The sequence below is a fragment of the Culex pipiens genome, chromosome 1 (assembly GCF_016801865.2).
Source record: "Culex pipiens pallens isolate TS chromosome 1, TS_CPP_V2, whole genome shotgun sequence".
NCBI classification, from domain to species: Eukaryota; Metazoa; Arthropoda; class Insecta; order Diptera; family Culicidae; genus Culex; species Culex pipiens.
In genome coordinates this window covers 9,081,257-9,097,158 of record NC_068937.1, presented here as the reverse complement: position 1 = coordinate 9,097,158, position 15,902 = coordinate 9,081,257, and the positions used below count along the sequence as shown (strand labels likewise).

Genomic DNA, 15,902 nt, shown 5'->3' with positions numbered 1-15,902 from the left:
AAGCCAGAAGCCAGAGTCCAGAAGCCAGAAGCCAGAGTCCAGAAGCCAGAGTCCAGAAGCCAGAAGCCAGAGTCCAGAAGCCAGAAGCCAGAGTCCAGAAGCCAGATTCTAGAAGCCAGAAGCCAGAGTCCAGAGTCCAGAAGCCAGAGTCCAGAAGCCAGAAACCAGAGTCCAGAGTCCAGAAGCCAGAGTCCAGAAGCCAGAGTCCAGAAGCCAGAAGCCAGAGTCCAGAAGCCAGAGTCCAGAAGCCAGAGTCCAGAAGCCAGAGTCCAGAAGCCAGAGTCCAGAAGCCAGAAGCCAGAGTCCAGAAGCCAGAAGCCAGAGTCCAGAAGCCAGATTCTAGAAGCCAGAAGCCAGAGTCCAGAGTCCAGAAGCCAGAGTCCAGAAGCCAGAAACCAGAGTCCAGAGTCCAGAAGCCAGAGTCCAGCAGCCAGAGTTCAGAAGCCAGATTCTAGAAGCCAGAAGCCAGAGTCCAGAGTCCAGAAGCCAGAGTCCAGAAGCCAGAAGCCAGAAGCCAGAGTCCAGAGTCCAGAAGCCAGAGTCCAGAAGCCGGAGCCCAGAAGCCAGAGTCGGTATCCACACATACCGAGTCAGCTGAGTCAGCGTCAGAGTCAGAGTCAGCAGAGTCAGAGTCACACTCACTCTCACAGTATATCTTCAGTTTTAGAAGATACTCGTTTTTCATTAGGTAAATTAAAACAAAAAAGTTGCAATAATGAATCATAATTAGCTGCAAAAGGGAGCATCACCTCTGCCAAGAAAGAGTCCCACCCTTTTAACCATCAACGTGCCCTGTGTGTTTAGCAAGGATAACAATTTAAAAAGTCTTAAGATGATTTCGTTTGGCTATTTTTTCAACTGAAATTTCCTGAACAACAAGAAAAAAACTTTTAAAAAGTATGTTTTGCTTGTAAATAAGCCATTTCAGATTGTTTCTTCCCACCTTCATTCTCCACCAACCAAATCGCAACCTTACAAGAGTCCTTTTAATATAATTAGTCTCGAAGAACTCCAGTGAACCCCAACCTTACTCGGTGAAGGGATCAGTTTCCTTAGAAACAACCCAAGCTTCCGAAAAGTCGGAAAAATGCCAACTATTTTTCGTCCTCCTCGGCTAACCCTTAATTAATTCACTAAATCAAATGATATTTATGGCCCTTGCGGGTTGCACACACAACTTCTAGTTGTTCTCGCTCGCACAACTTCGCCACTAAATCATTGGTGTTGATTGGGGCGGAAATTATTGCTTTTTCGGGATCGAAGCCGGAGTCTGTGCCCCTTAACAAGATTGGATTTGGGACCGAGAAATTCTCCGTTTGGATCTGCTCAGACTAATTGCGGAAAAATGTAGGACGAAGCCACTTTTGTTTTTGCCTCCTCCTCACTGCATAATTCATCAGCCAACATTTCAATTTAAATTTATCATTCATTATGTTCATTTTTTCTAAGTCTGTCTGACGACCCTCTTTGAGAAGTAACCTTGGTCGCGCCCACCGTTTTAAGAGGCTTGTTTTGCTGCTCGACCTAGACCGGCATTTTCATCTCGAGAAAAAAAAATTGGTGGATGATGAAAATCGCTGTTCCTTAAATTCAAATGCCTCCTCTCAAGAGGAGGCTTGAAGATGATGAGGGCACTGTTCAAGTGTTTAAAAATTAATGGAGCACCAACTGAAGGTTCGTGCACTTTGAAAAGAGCAAAATATTGTTTAAGAGTGAAATTGTAGGGAGAAAATCATCAAAATCTAGAGATTGTAATTTTTAAAACTTTTCCCATAATTTCGCTGCCGGTCTTAAAATTAAGTTAAAAAAAACTGTGATTAGATTACGCCCCATGCATTACAACAATTCAAACGGCCAGCCCCACTTTGTTGTGTTTACCACCGAAAGGATTCTGAGAACAGACACATTTCACAGAATCTACAGGGAAGGAAGGATGCGTGGACATACCGTCCCATACGCTAAAAAAATCCTCAATTTTCTTGAGTTTAAGAATTCAGAAGCTAAAGCTGATTTCGTTCCCTCAAGCTAACCTTTAACAACATCCCCCCGAAACCGTCCCAAATTCGATTCCCAGAACGAACTTTATGGCACATAAAATCGCCGTTCTTTTCGCGAGGTCATCGTCCGCGTTCCGCGGAAGAAAAACTTGGCCAAATCGTTCCGTTCTCAAATTTCCACCTCCACGTCAATGTCTGACCCCCCCACCCCACTTTTCCCTCAATTTTCGTTAATATTATTTTCCGCCAAATATCGTCGCTCCTAAACAACAGCATCCTCCTAGATAGTCTGACGTTTTTTGTGTGATTTTTTTCACTTCAGGGGTGGAGTAAAACGTTCGTTGTCTAGTCATCAGGCTAGTTAGGGACTGCTCGCGAACGCGTAACGAATCGTATTAAAATTGATGCCTTGGAGCGATGATTTTTTCTCTCCCCAGTCCACGTGGTGATGTTTTTCCCACCAACCATCGGGGTTTTTTCCGCCGCCGCCGTCGTCCTGGATGCCTTCAATTTATTTATTTATTGCGTTTATTATTCGCCGCGTTCCGATCGTCCCGGCATCGTCAATAAGTTAAGCTTATACTAATTCAATTTGGTTTTGCTAGAAGCAGTTTGTTTTTTGTCTTCTATCCTCTCTGGTGTTGTTTTCGTGTATTGGCGAACGGAGTTTTTCTTTCGTGCGGCGATTTTTCGTTCAAACGACAGTGAATTTCCCAATCGCCACCCCCTTTTCGACTATACGTGGGGACGATATTGGTTTAGCAACGGCGAAAATCACTGGCGGGTGATGATTGGGTAAATTTGTAGATTATCAAACCTTGGTTATTCACCAAATTTCCAGTTTTTGCTTTTTGGATGTTTTTGAAACCGCCTTGAGTCAGGGGTAAGCAAAAACTGAAAATTTGGTTTTTTGGACCTTTTCAAAAAAACTCCAGATATGTTAAGTATAAAATTTAAATCATCAATTCGCCAAAAAAAAATCATACCAACAATACCAACTATGTAACAAACTATTAATGATTTTTGGACCAATGAACAAAAAGATGACAAAAAAAAATGATTTTTTTAAATAAAAAAAAAAAGATTTTGTTAAAACCGCAACAATTTATGGAAAAAACAAAAATAAAATATTTCCACCAAAAGATGGAGTTAAATGTGTCGGATCATTTTCAAGTGCGAGATTCTTGAGTAAAAATTTATGAAAAACAACTTTGTCCAAGACTGCAAAACGATCCGAGTTAACAGGGTTAAATCATAACCGAGTCATAAGCGATTTAGGAAAGACATTTTAGTGTGTAATCATTATTTTTTTCACCAACTTTAACGAAGTATAGCCTTTCCCGATTTCGCTCATATTTTTTACAGTTACTTATTTTTGCCTAAGAAATCGCATCAGGGGGTATCTCTAAGGTCAATTTTGTTTTATTGTCACCCTAAATGTACAATCATTGCAATTTATGGGACTAACATATCCAGCATAAGATTTTCAATTTTAAGGGTTGATATTAAAATCACTGAAAATCAGACCAATAGTTGGCAAGATATCGTCAGTAATAAAGTAAGGCTAAATGATTTTTTCTTCAGTTTCAACTCTTTGCATTGCAACTTTATCGCAGCAACTAGTTTATTTATCATTTAAAAATGAATTTTGATAATTATCCCGGTGAATTTCAATATTTTTAAATAGTCAATAATTTTCAAAAAACTTTTTTTTGTGTGGATTTGTTTGTCTATACATTTCTGTGGCTTGCAGGTTGCCATTCGTGATCCCTTGGATCACATGTTCTTCGCTTTTTGTGAAAAATGCTTCCACAAATATGTAAAGTTTTCTAAGTCTTCATTACTGCGTACCGCTTTGCTGAAGTGATCATACTGATAAGAAATTTCTTCACGAGGTATAGACATTCGAAATTTTCCATACCATTTCTGTATGGACAGCAGCCAAGGTTGAGACTTGTATGGATGAACCAATGCACAGTGCACTGTGCAATGATTTAAAATGCCTTTTTTGGTCATAAGAAAAGTCTCCAAAAAAATGAGCAAAATAATTAAAAATATATTCCAGACTTAACGAAAGCAAATTTTGCAAAGAATTGCTCAAAATAAAAATATAGAACATTATTTATAAATATAAAATAATTCAATTTAAATACTGTTAAATAAAAAGATATCAAATTAATTTGTCTAAGCCAATTAGTAAAACTCTTCATTTCTTCAATTATCATTTTCGTTTCATAATGACTGCAGTGTTGTTAAGAGTGCCTCTTATAGTAGTAATTTCATTCATTTTGCTGATTTGAAAACAATTATAATAATTTTATCGATCATTTTAAAGCTTTTTATACAATTTTTTCCAAAATATTTTTTTTTTCCATTTTTTCTTAATTAATAAGGCCGTTACAAATATTTTTCAAAGTTTATGTCCCCCCCCCCATTTCAAAATGTGTCCAAAAAATCAGGGGGCAATAAAATATTTATTTTTTAAAAACTTTAAAATTTTAATGAAAATACAAGTTAAATCAACTAAAACCAATCTTAAATGTATGTTTTTCCATTGATTATCATATTAAGTTTGTTTGGGCTGGATCGAAAATATTTTGACTTTTTTTTAAATTCCACCGCAAAACTTTTTTTTCGCAAAAAATAAAATAAATACATTCAAATGTTGAAAGAAACCATGGCTCGTAAATTCAATTTTCAAAACTTTTTTTTTTTGCCCCCCCCCCCCCTCCCATCTGCTTGACTTTGGTCAGAGGCACACATTAACTTCAAAAAATATTTGTAACGGGCAATATGAATTTATTTTTTATATGAATAATTTTTTTTATTTAATATTTGTGGTAAATAATAAATCATTGTTTTAGAATGTTTAGTTCACATTACCGTAAAAAACCTAATTGAAAAAAATCCATACAAAGGTCATAGATATGACTAGTGCAAATTTTATTTAAAGTTTTTTACCTGGTTTTAATCAAAAGGGGATCAACACTAGATCAAAAAATATGATAATTACTTACACTTAAAAAAAGTATCTGCTTAAGAAGTTCAAAAAAATAATTGAAAAGCTTTTTTTCTAAAACATCATACAAAATGGGCATGCAATTCAAATACTTCGAATGATTTTTTCCTATTTTAACAATATTTTTTGCTTGAGTTTTACTTTGAAAAAAAAAAAAAAGTTTCGCAATATTTTTTCACGATTTTTTTTTATTTGTATGAAACTTTTTTCATGCATTTCCTACTCAAAAGCAAATTTGTATGATTGGTTTTTTCTTACAAGTCTCTATACATTTTTGGGGATGGTTATACAAAACGGGTTTGTAAATGCATGAAATTCTGTAACTAGAGGAGGGAAGTTTTGATCGATTTTGTGTTTTCGGCAATGTTGTTGTAGGACTTTTCGAAAAATTCATATACGTAAAAAAATCCAATGTTTTTATTAAACGTTTTAGGCCGTTGCAAATATTTTTTGAAGTTTATGTCCCTCGGCTCTGACCAAAGTCGAGGGGGGGGGGGAATAAAACAATATAAAAATTGAAATTACAAGCCTAGGTTTCAACATTTGTTTGAAAAAAGTGTTTTAAAATGCATTTTGTTGCCTTTCAATCATTAGTTTTTAAAATATCGAGGTATTGACAGAATTTTTTTTTCGCAAAAGAAAAAAAACTTTTCGTGGGACTGTTCATTGGTATTTCATGAAAATTTAAAATGTTTTCAAAGGAGTTCAAACATGCTAAATATGATTATAAATGCGGGAAAATGCTTTTTAACTGATTTTCAGTTAATTAAACTTAAATTTTCATTAAAATTTTGAAGTTTTCTCGAAAAAAATGTTTTGCCCCCTGATTATTCAGGCCAACTTTACAGGGGGGAGGGGGGGGGCGACCTAAACTTTGAAAAATATTTGGCCTCATCACTAAAAGTTAAATTCCCAAAATCCCGAAAATTTTTTATATGTTTTACATTATCTGAGCCATAGTTCGTGATGGTTTAAAATCTGGTTTCTGAGATATGAATTTAAAGAAATTTTTTTTTGGAAATTTCTAAATCTGGATTAAAAAAAATAAAAAGCTTGTTAAAGTAGGTACTTAACAAATTTTATTGGTTAAATTTACTCTTTCCAAGTTAAAGTATCTTTTATGCATAAATTTTCGATTTCTTTTCGTTTTTTTACATTTTAAAAATATCTCAAAAAAGAAAATCACCCCTAATAAATATATTTTGTGAAAGGCTGAGAAAATTTTCGACAATTTTCTCTCTGATACTTTGAAATTCGTTTCTGGATAACAGCCTCATAAGGAATTGGAATTGATGAAAATGGGTGTTTTCTAAGCGTTACCTAATTAGCCTGTATTTTCTACTCAGAATATCTCTGAAACTATTGGTCCGAATGTCAATGTTGGAAAATTAATCTTTTGTGAAATGTTTTGATCTTTTTATTATAAATATTTCAAAAATTGTATAATTTGGTCTGAACTATGGATTTGGGAAAGTTATCTATTTGTAGACCTTTTTTTTTAAAAAAATAAGCAAGAAAGCTACATTTTTTGAAATTTACAATTGGACTAATAGTAATAGAGACACATCACTTAAAACACTATTTTTTATCGATTCAAATTCTTTGTGGGGCTGTGTTTCAGAAACGAATTGCCTGATTTTCAATGTCTCAGTATGAAAATTGTAGGAAGTTTTCTAAGCTTTTCAAAAATATTTTTTCGGGGTGCTATCTTTTCAAGAAGTTTTTTTTTAATGCAAGAAACGCAAAGATTTCAAAAACTGATAGCAAAAAGTTGCTTTTATCAAAAATCGGTTAATTTAAAAATAAGTAAATTGTAATGTACTTTTCGATTGCTTATTTGATTTTGCTTTTAAAAAATTCCACATTTTCGATAAGTTTAAAAAAATAAAACACCTAAACCAGATTTTGTACCATCACGCACTATGGCTCAGAAGATGTCCGTTGAACATTATCGAGAAATTAAAAGTGGGAGTGTGTGCGTGCAACATGGAGTTAAACTCTATGAAAACCCTTGGTAAGCTTCACAGCAACTGCACAGAAAGTTTAACCCCATGTTGCGATTTGACAGCTCGATTGCAATAAGTTTTTTTTCGACGAAGAAAAAGGTTTTCAGTAATTAGTTATTTAATAAACTACTGGGCAGGTGTAAAATACATTTTTAAACTTTTTTTAATTCAAATGTAAAATTATTTCTTTTTTTGCAACGGAAAAGTGGAATAAAAATATTGTGATTTGAATATTTTGTAAATTTTGAAAATAAATATTTATATTCTGTGTTTTTCTATTTTTTTAATAATTTCAACTAAAATGTCACACAATTTCCATTCTCCCCCAAAATCACTTGCTTCCAAACCGTCACTGTAGCATCTCCCCGGAATGAACCCTCGCCGTCGACGACGAGGGAGATCAACCTCGTTTGTCCTGTCCCAACACACCATCCAGCCAGCAGCAGCCAGTAGTAATCTTGTTAGCGAAAATGTTCGCTCGCGAAGCTGCTTGTCGAAAATTAAAAATAAGAACGTGCCGCGGGGGGCAAGTGCCAACAACACCGCCAAGAGTGTCATAAAATGTGATAAAAGTCTCGGCTCCTTTGTTTTGTCGTTTGATTTCTCCGAGTTTTGGGGGGAGAAGAGGGTGGAAAATCGCACGGGAATTTTAATCGATTGAAAGAGACTATTGTTTTTCTTTGTTCTAATGTGATTTTCTGGTTTGTTTCCGCCGAAATTTTCCGCAGGCAAAAGCTTCACCCTAACGATCTCGATATCGACGATGCCGATGCAGGTTGCAACGTACAGCAAGGCCATCAAGGTGACGGTGGACGGTCCGCGGGAACCGCGATCCAAGATTCGCCACCAGGGCTTTCATCCGTTTGCCTTCGGACCGCAGCGATTCGGGCCGGACCCGCTGATGGGAACGCTGCCCTTCAAGTTGCCAGGTGAGTTTTTTGACACGACAATTTTTCTTTTTTTTTTAATAGAACAACAAATTAGCAAAACTCGATTTTTCAGCACTTGTCGTATTTTTCTTGCTCGGCAAGTTTCTCATTTCAAAATGAACAGTTCTCTTCAATCTAAAAAAGTCACAACACATCAACTCACACATTGTTTCACCAAAAACCCGACAAAAGAGGCGCCAAAACGCCATTTCATCTGTCTACCATGAAACACAAAAAGAAGAAGAAGAAATGCCAGCAAAACGGTCTCTTCCTTCCGGTATTGTCGCGTCATTTAGCAGCCGTTCTGTCAAATGTGTGCCCTTTTGTAAAAACAACAACATCGCCCGATCCAGCAACTTGAACCAAGTGTTTTAATTTCACCTCCCACCCCCTCTCTGAACCGTCAACCCTTAAGATTTCATCCCTTTCGCCACGGGGGGTGGCAATCACCCCCCCCCCCCTCCACGGTGCTCTGATTTCACTTACTCGCGCCGTGAAAAATAATTATTATTCCTTGGTTCGCTGACTCGAGCGAGTTGTTGCTACTGAGAATGCCTCGAGGGGAAAAAACGGGAAATGAGCCCGGGAAAAAGAGAGCAGCTTCTTGTTCCACCGTGCGGCGGCTGACTGCTCTTGAAGAATGGGAGCAGTCGAGGATAATCGATATCACTTGGCAGAAGGAGAGGAATCTTCCAAAAAGGCACATTTGCGTGATGATGGGTTACATAGCGAAATGACAAAATTTAAAGAAAATTGAACAAATATTTCGATCCTGCAAATAAAAAAAAATACATTGTTGATCAATTTTTCAACAATTCCAACATTCATCATAAAACTTGGTCTTAAAAATTTAAGACCAAAAATATCGACAAAAAGTTTCTTTTTATGATTCAGAAAGTCCACATCATTTTTGTATTAACATGGTCGCATAAATGTCCCATAAGGAAAAACAGCAGATTTATTTTTATCCAAACTGCATCGTGAACTCAAAAGTGATGAAAATCGAGAGTCCTGATTTTCGGTTCAAAGCTCAGAAATCACTCACTCATCACCGAGCGAATCTTTGCCGGCTGGAGCTCGCAACCATTCGCGAGCGAACATGCCACTCAGGATGGCAGCGACTTGCTCAATCGTTTCTCCCAGCGACACTAATACTTCGTGAATTTCTTTGCCTACTCCGTCCGTCGACCCGAGTCACACACGAATATGTTCAGAGAGGAGAGAATCTAACAACATACCAACTCGGTGCTCTTTTGGCCTGCACTACCACAATTTGCCGAAAATTTGTATTTGGCATGATGGAAATTGCTCTGAAATGTGTCTTTGATGTTGTGTTATCAACAAAATGAGAATAAAGGTTTGACAACATTGATTTTAAGCTGTTTAATAAATGAGCAACACAGAGCCGATCGCAAATTATTCCGACTCAGCGACTGAGCGACATAACGCAATCGGTCTCTCTGAACCATTCGCTGTACAACCCGATTGAAGTGAAAGGGAGAACAAAGAGAGAGTATTCCGAAGCGATTGGTGTGGGGCAAAAAAATAAAAAAAAAAACATTCTTTTATAACAAGCCAAAAAGCCAAAAACAAAAATTATAACAAAAAAAAAAAAAAAAACTTTTTGCGGTACTGTTCATCGAAAATTTTCAAACATTCTAATGTTTTTTTTTTCAAACGCAGGGGAATGCATTTTAAATTGATTTCAGCTAATTGAACATAAACTTCCATTGAAATTTCGAAGCTTTTTGAAAAAAAAAAAATATGTTTTGCCCCCTGATTTTTCGTTTTGATTTTGAAGGGGTACAAGCCTTATACATTGTTTGACAGATGGAAGTTTTTTATTTATTTGTTTTTGTCTATTTTGTTAAAGTGACCTTATAATCTTTTTATGTACCGTAAACTGGGGTCAATCGGGTCACATGGGGCGAATTGGGACAGCAGTTTCAACCATGTTGGAGCATAATATTTTGATTTTTCTGGTTGGTTTCGGTTATAACAGACTCAGACCAACCAAATGTGTACATCCATTTCCAAATTAAAAAAGCTTTAAGTGCACTAAAAACTGCTGTCCCTATTCAGACTGTAGTCCAGATTACGGTAATGATTTTTTGAATTGATTTATTTGCGATATAGTAGCTTTGTTTACAAAATTTGCTCAACAAAGAAAGATTTTTTTAAATTTATATTTTAATAATTATATAAATTTATTGAGGCTATTTATTTAAATACATGAACTAACAAATTATTTATTTAAATACATGAACTAACAAATCATGCAAAATTAGTTTTTATAATAAAAAGTACTCGCAAAGTTTGAGTCATAATTTTAAAAATATTGAAAAAAGGTGATGCTATTTAAAATTGATTTCAACAAATTGTACAAGTTTTATTTTTTCTATGAAATTCCCTATTTGAAAAACGAAAAAAAACTATGTTATCTCAATACAAGATGAAGTGGATAAATTGTTTAAGGGTGGATAGGAAAATATTCAATGCATTAAAAATAATCCTCATTAAACCATATTTAACTGAGTCAAATAGCAAAAAATCTATACAGAAAAATTTTCCTAATCCATTTTCAATGTTTTTAATATAAGATTATGAACTTTTTTTTTTATATTTGCCTTTAAATGTTTGACTTTTATTCTAATAAAATTGTTATTGAATGAGTTTTTTGCAAGGTTTTGAATCCTGAAAAGAGTTATTTATTAAACAGATTTTCGTTATTTATTGAACAGATTTGGTGACGTTTTATTTTTTATTCACGTGAAGACAATGATGAAATGACGTGAATCTTCGATTTTTCGTTTAAACAACTTCCTTAGCTGACAATGTTATGACATCAGGGATACCCCCTGATTGGATTCCTAAGGCAAAAATAAGTAACTATCAAAATTTGTAACGAAATCGGTTAAGGGTTAAGGATCACTTTTTATCGTTGAAGATGGGTAAAAAAAATGGTATACAAAAACGTCTTCTTTTTTACATAAGTATCTAACACTTGACAAAGATCCGGCACATTTAACGCAACTTTTTGGCGGAAATTTCTTCTCTACCTATACATTTTTTTAGAATTTTCCCATACAAACTTCAACGATAGAAGCGACTCTTAACCCTTAACCAATTTCGCTCAAAATTGGCACAGTTACTTATTTCTACCCTACTCAGCAATGACTTTAAGACAATTTCAAACTTTAAATAAAATGTATACCAACCTAAACTGACGATTTTTATAAATAAGTAATTTTCACCCTTCAAGAGGTTACATACATATAAATCGTCAAAAATGTCAGAGGTTGGTAATTTGAACTTATAAAAATGTTTTTCCAGGGCATTAAATTAGACATTTTCATCTATTAAAAAAATAAATATGAAGAGATTTGGATGAGCCATAGCCGAGATATAGCTTTTGTGATTTACTACATGCATGTAACCCCTTAAGAATGTTAGACTTGATCTTAGGAATTCAAAATTAATTATAAATAAAAAACAAGAAAAAAATGTCAAAAAGTTTCAATTAAAAAAAAGGTTTGATTTTTTAAAAGCACAATTTCGTTTTATTATTTTTTATAAAACAAAATGCAAAAAAAAAGTTTTACCGAATTTTGGGTAAAATTTATAATATTTCAATTTATTTTTGAAGTATTTTGCTTGATTTAATGTTTTTAAACATATCATTTTTCATAAAATACTGTTTAAAGCGATGTTCATGACTTCAGAACAAAATACCCAAATTTTAAGATCGTCTTTAGCTAAATGAGTATCAAACTTAGCTCTATTTTGCAAAAAGAAAAAAAGAAAGCGTTGATGATTTTGGTACAAAATACAAAAATTTCAGCTAAATATCTGTTTTTATTATCAAACGTCAATCATGGTGTCAAACGAAGTCTTATTTTTCATGCAATGCAAGACAGAACAATATATAAATTCGACAAAATGTCATAATTTCTGTTGAGCTCCATGTTCATAACTGTACAATTTGACTTATTAAAAAATGTTCTAAACAAAGTCATTTTGAATGTTGTACACAATCTTTTTTGGTAAAAAAAAGGTGTGTAAACAAATACTAGTTTTTATCGTTAGCATCATTGCTGTCCAACGAAGCAAAGTTATTCATTGATTTTCATAGGTAAATAACAACACTAATGGTTGATGTTTTTGGTAAAAAATATAAAATCCTAAGCCATTTTATTCAGGTATAAATAATTTTATTTTGCAAATTAATATAAATTTACAAGTGTTTTTTCATCTCGAATTCTGTGAAAACGTTTTGAACAAGCTCATTTCAAAGGTTCAAATAACCTCACTTCATTAATATCAATAAATCATCGTCCTTCCAACCCCCTAGTAAACACCTCAGGCCATCCGTACAAGTCACCTAATCCAACAAAACCGAGCAAATCCTTCCAAGCCGATCACATTCACTAAACACTGAAAATTCGCCAAAAACCCCGTCGGCATTTCGTGAAAACTCCTCGTGCACGAAAAGACGGCGCCCCGATAAAGACGTTGAAACAAATGCGAAAGATTATCTAAGATTATGCGCCCGCTCTGTTACCACCCAGCAGCAGTTCCCCTGGGGGGGAGGTTGAAATGAGGCCAAAACTTTTCCTTCAAGTCGACAAATTGTGGGCTCAACCAAATTTTAAAACGTTTTGACTCGGAACTGCCTCCCGCGGAGGGAAACGAAACTCTTTCCCTCCCCCTGACGCCAACGTTAAAAATCTTCAACTAGAAAAGACGTTAATACTTTAAACATATTTCACGAAATAAACACCGTCATTTATTTCAATTTTCACTCCGTTTTTTCGGCGACAGGGGAGTGGGGGGAAGGGAGTACCGCCAAAGGATTGTGATTAATGTTGCAGTTTTTTGGGGGGCGAATGACGCTCGACGACGACTTCTTTTGGTGAAGATTTTCCTCCCAAATCAAAAGGGGATGGAGGATGAGGGTGCTAACGAGCCGTCACCAAGCAACCAAGCGCCCAAGCCCTTTTTCTTCTCCTGGGATGCCTTGTTTCCGGGTGCGTCTTGAGTTTCAATTTGGTGATGGTTTAGTGAATGAGGAGGAACTTTAAAAACGACGGATCTCTTGTTTCAGGAGTCGACATAAAATGTATTGGTAGCAAAATTAGCAATATTTTGACAAGCTTTGAGCAACAGTAAGAATTTGAAGCGATCATATTTTGAAAAAAATTATATTATTTCAATTTGTATAGTTATGAGCATAAATGACTCAAGAAATTTCGATATTTCTTCAATATTTCATGTTGTGTAAAAACATCATAGCTCTGAAATCCATGAGAAATAGGCTTCGCTGGACACCGAGGCAAAACTAGTGGAAATTTGAAAAAGGTATTTTTGATTATTTTGTAACTAATACATGAACGCTTCTGAAATTTCTGTTTGATTTGACTTCAAGTGAAACCGTGTGATTTTGTTAAAATTAAGGTAATTTGTGTAGAAATCGAAATATGTTAAACAAATAGTATATTGTTTAAAGTTTAGTATTTTTGAAGAAGCGTCGATTGAAATTCACGGTTTCAAACTAAGCAGAAGAGCATATTAAAAATAATATGAAAATTTGAGAATTTTCTATATACATTAAAATCTTTCCAAAATCACAGTTTGAATTTTGAATCGTTTGACAAAAATGAAAATTCTGATAAAACAAATAAAATTACGGAACTTTAATTAGGGAAAGTTTAAGTATACAGCACCAAAAAAATGCGTTTGCAAAAAATGGAAATTTTAGTTTTTGTTTGCAAAATAGGAGATTGTTGAAAAGTCTTGAATTTATATGAAAAAAAAGAATTTATAAAAATGTGAGAATTCCGTACAAAAAAAAAAGCAAAAATACGTTTGCAAAAAATAAAAATTCTAGTATTTGAGCAATTCTCTCAGATTTCAGTCATTCGATTTTTTTTTGTATTTTTTAATCCGACTGAAACTTTTTTGGTGCCTTCGGTATGCCCAAAGAAGCCATTTTGCATCATTAGTTTGTCCATATAATTTTCCATACAAATTTGGCAGATGTCCATACAAAAATGATTTATGAAAATTCAAAAATCTGTATCTTTTGAAGGATTTTTTGATCGATTTGGTGTCTTCGGCAAAGTTGTAGGTATGGATATGGACTACACTGAAAAAAATGATGCACGGTAAAAATTGGAGATTTTTTATTTAACTTTTTATCACTAAAACTTGATTTGCAAAAAAACACTATTTTTAATTTTTTAATTTTTTGATATGTTTTAGAGGACATCAAATGCCAACTTTTCAGAAATTCCCAAGTTGTGCAAAAAATTTTTGAGCGAGTTATGAATTTTTGAATCAAAACTGATTTTTTCAAAAAATCCAAAAATTGGTCGCAAAATTTTTTCAACTTCATTTTTCGATGTAAAATCAAATTTGCAATCAAAAAGTACTATAGTAAAATTTTGATAAAGTGCTCCGTTTTCATGTTAAATCCATTTTTAGGTGACTTTTTTGAAAATAGTCGCAGTTTTTCATTTTTTAAAATTAGTGCACATGTTTGCCCACCTTTGAAAAAAATATTTTTGAAAAGCTGAGAAAATTCTCTATATTTTGCATTTTTGAACTTTGTTGATACGACCCTTAGTTGCTGAGATATTGCCATGCAAAGGTTTAAAAACAGGAAAATTGATGTTTTATAAGTCTCACCCAAACAACCCACCATTTTCTAATGTCGATATCTCAGCAACTTATGGTCCGATTTTCAATTTTAAAATATGAAACATTCGTGAAATTTTCCGATCTTTTCGAAAAAAATATTCAATGATTTTTAAACCAAGACTAACATTTCAAAAGGGCCAAATATTCAATATTACGCCCTTTTAAAATGTTAGTCTTGGTTTAAAATTTTTGAAAATATTTTTTTCGAAAAGATCGAAAAATTTCACGAATGTTTCATATTTTAACATTGAAAATCGGACCATTAGTTGCTGAGATATCGACATTGGAAAATGGTGTGTTGTTTGGGTGAGACTTAGAAAACATCAATTTTCCTGTTTTTAAACCTTTGCATGGCAATATCTCAGCAACTAAAGGTCGTATCAACAAAGTCTGAAGAAGCAAAATATAGAGAATTTTCTCAGCTTTTCAAAAATATTTTTTCAAAAGTGGGCAAACATGTGCACTAATTAAAAAAAATGAAAAACTGCGACTATTTTCAAAAAAGTCACCTAAAAATGGATTTAACTTGAAAACGGTGCACTTTATCAAAATTTCACTTAAGTACTTTTTGATTTCAAATTTGATTTTACATCGAAAAATGAAGTTGAAAAATTTTTGCGACCAATATTTCGATATTTTGAAAAATTCAGTATTGATTCAAAAATTAGTAACTCGCTCAAAGATTTTTTGCACAACTTGGAAATTTCTGAAAAGTTGGCATTTGATGTCCTCTAAAACATATCAAAAAATAAAAAAATATTAAAAATAGTGTCTATTTGCAAATCAAGTTTTAGTGATAAAATGTTAAATAAAAAATCACCAATTTTTTAACGTGCATCATTTTTTTTCAGTGTAGTCCATATCCATACCTACAACTTTGCCGAAGACACCAAATCGATCAAAAAATTCCTTCAAAAGATACAGATTTTTGAATTTTCATAAATCATTTTTGTATGGACAGCTGCCAAATTTGTATGGATAATTATATGGACAAAATAATGATGCAAAATAGCTTCTTTGGGCATACTGAAGACAACAAAAAAGTTTCAGCCGGTTTAAAAAATACAAAAATTAAAATTGAAGAAAAAAGACCGATTCCGTAGAGAACTGCTCGTTTGTTAAAAGAAATATGAATTTGGGGAAAATTGTAATATTTGTTTGAAAAATACGGAATTTATGCAAATTTGAGCATTTTGTACCCATAAACAATTGAACAAAATGCGTTTGCAAAAAAATTGAAATTATAGTATTT

The 15,902-nt window shown here is 33.8% G+C and overlaps 1 protein-coding gene across 1 annotated transcript in view; it reads left to right on the top strand.

Moving 5' to 3' along the window:
* LOC120413272 (segmentation protein Runt) overlaps positions 1-15,902 on the top strand; it is a gene marked incomplete at its 5' end in the record, with an annotated part of 64,515 nt that overhangs the window by 32,458 nt on the left and 16,155 nt on the right. The window contains one exon of the mRNA XM_039574001.2: positions 7,751-7,951. Coding sequence (XP_039429935.1) covers positions 7,751-7,951 — 201 coding nt within the window. The remainder of the gene's footprint in view (positions 1-7,750; positions 7,952-15,902) is intronic.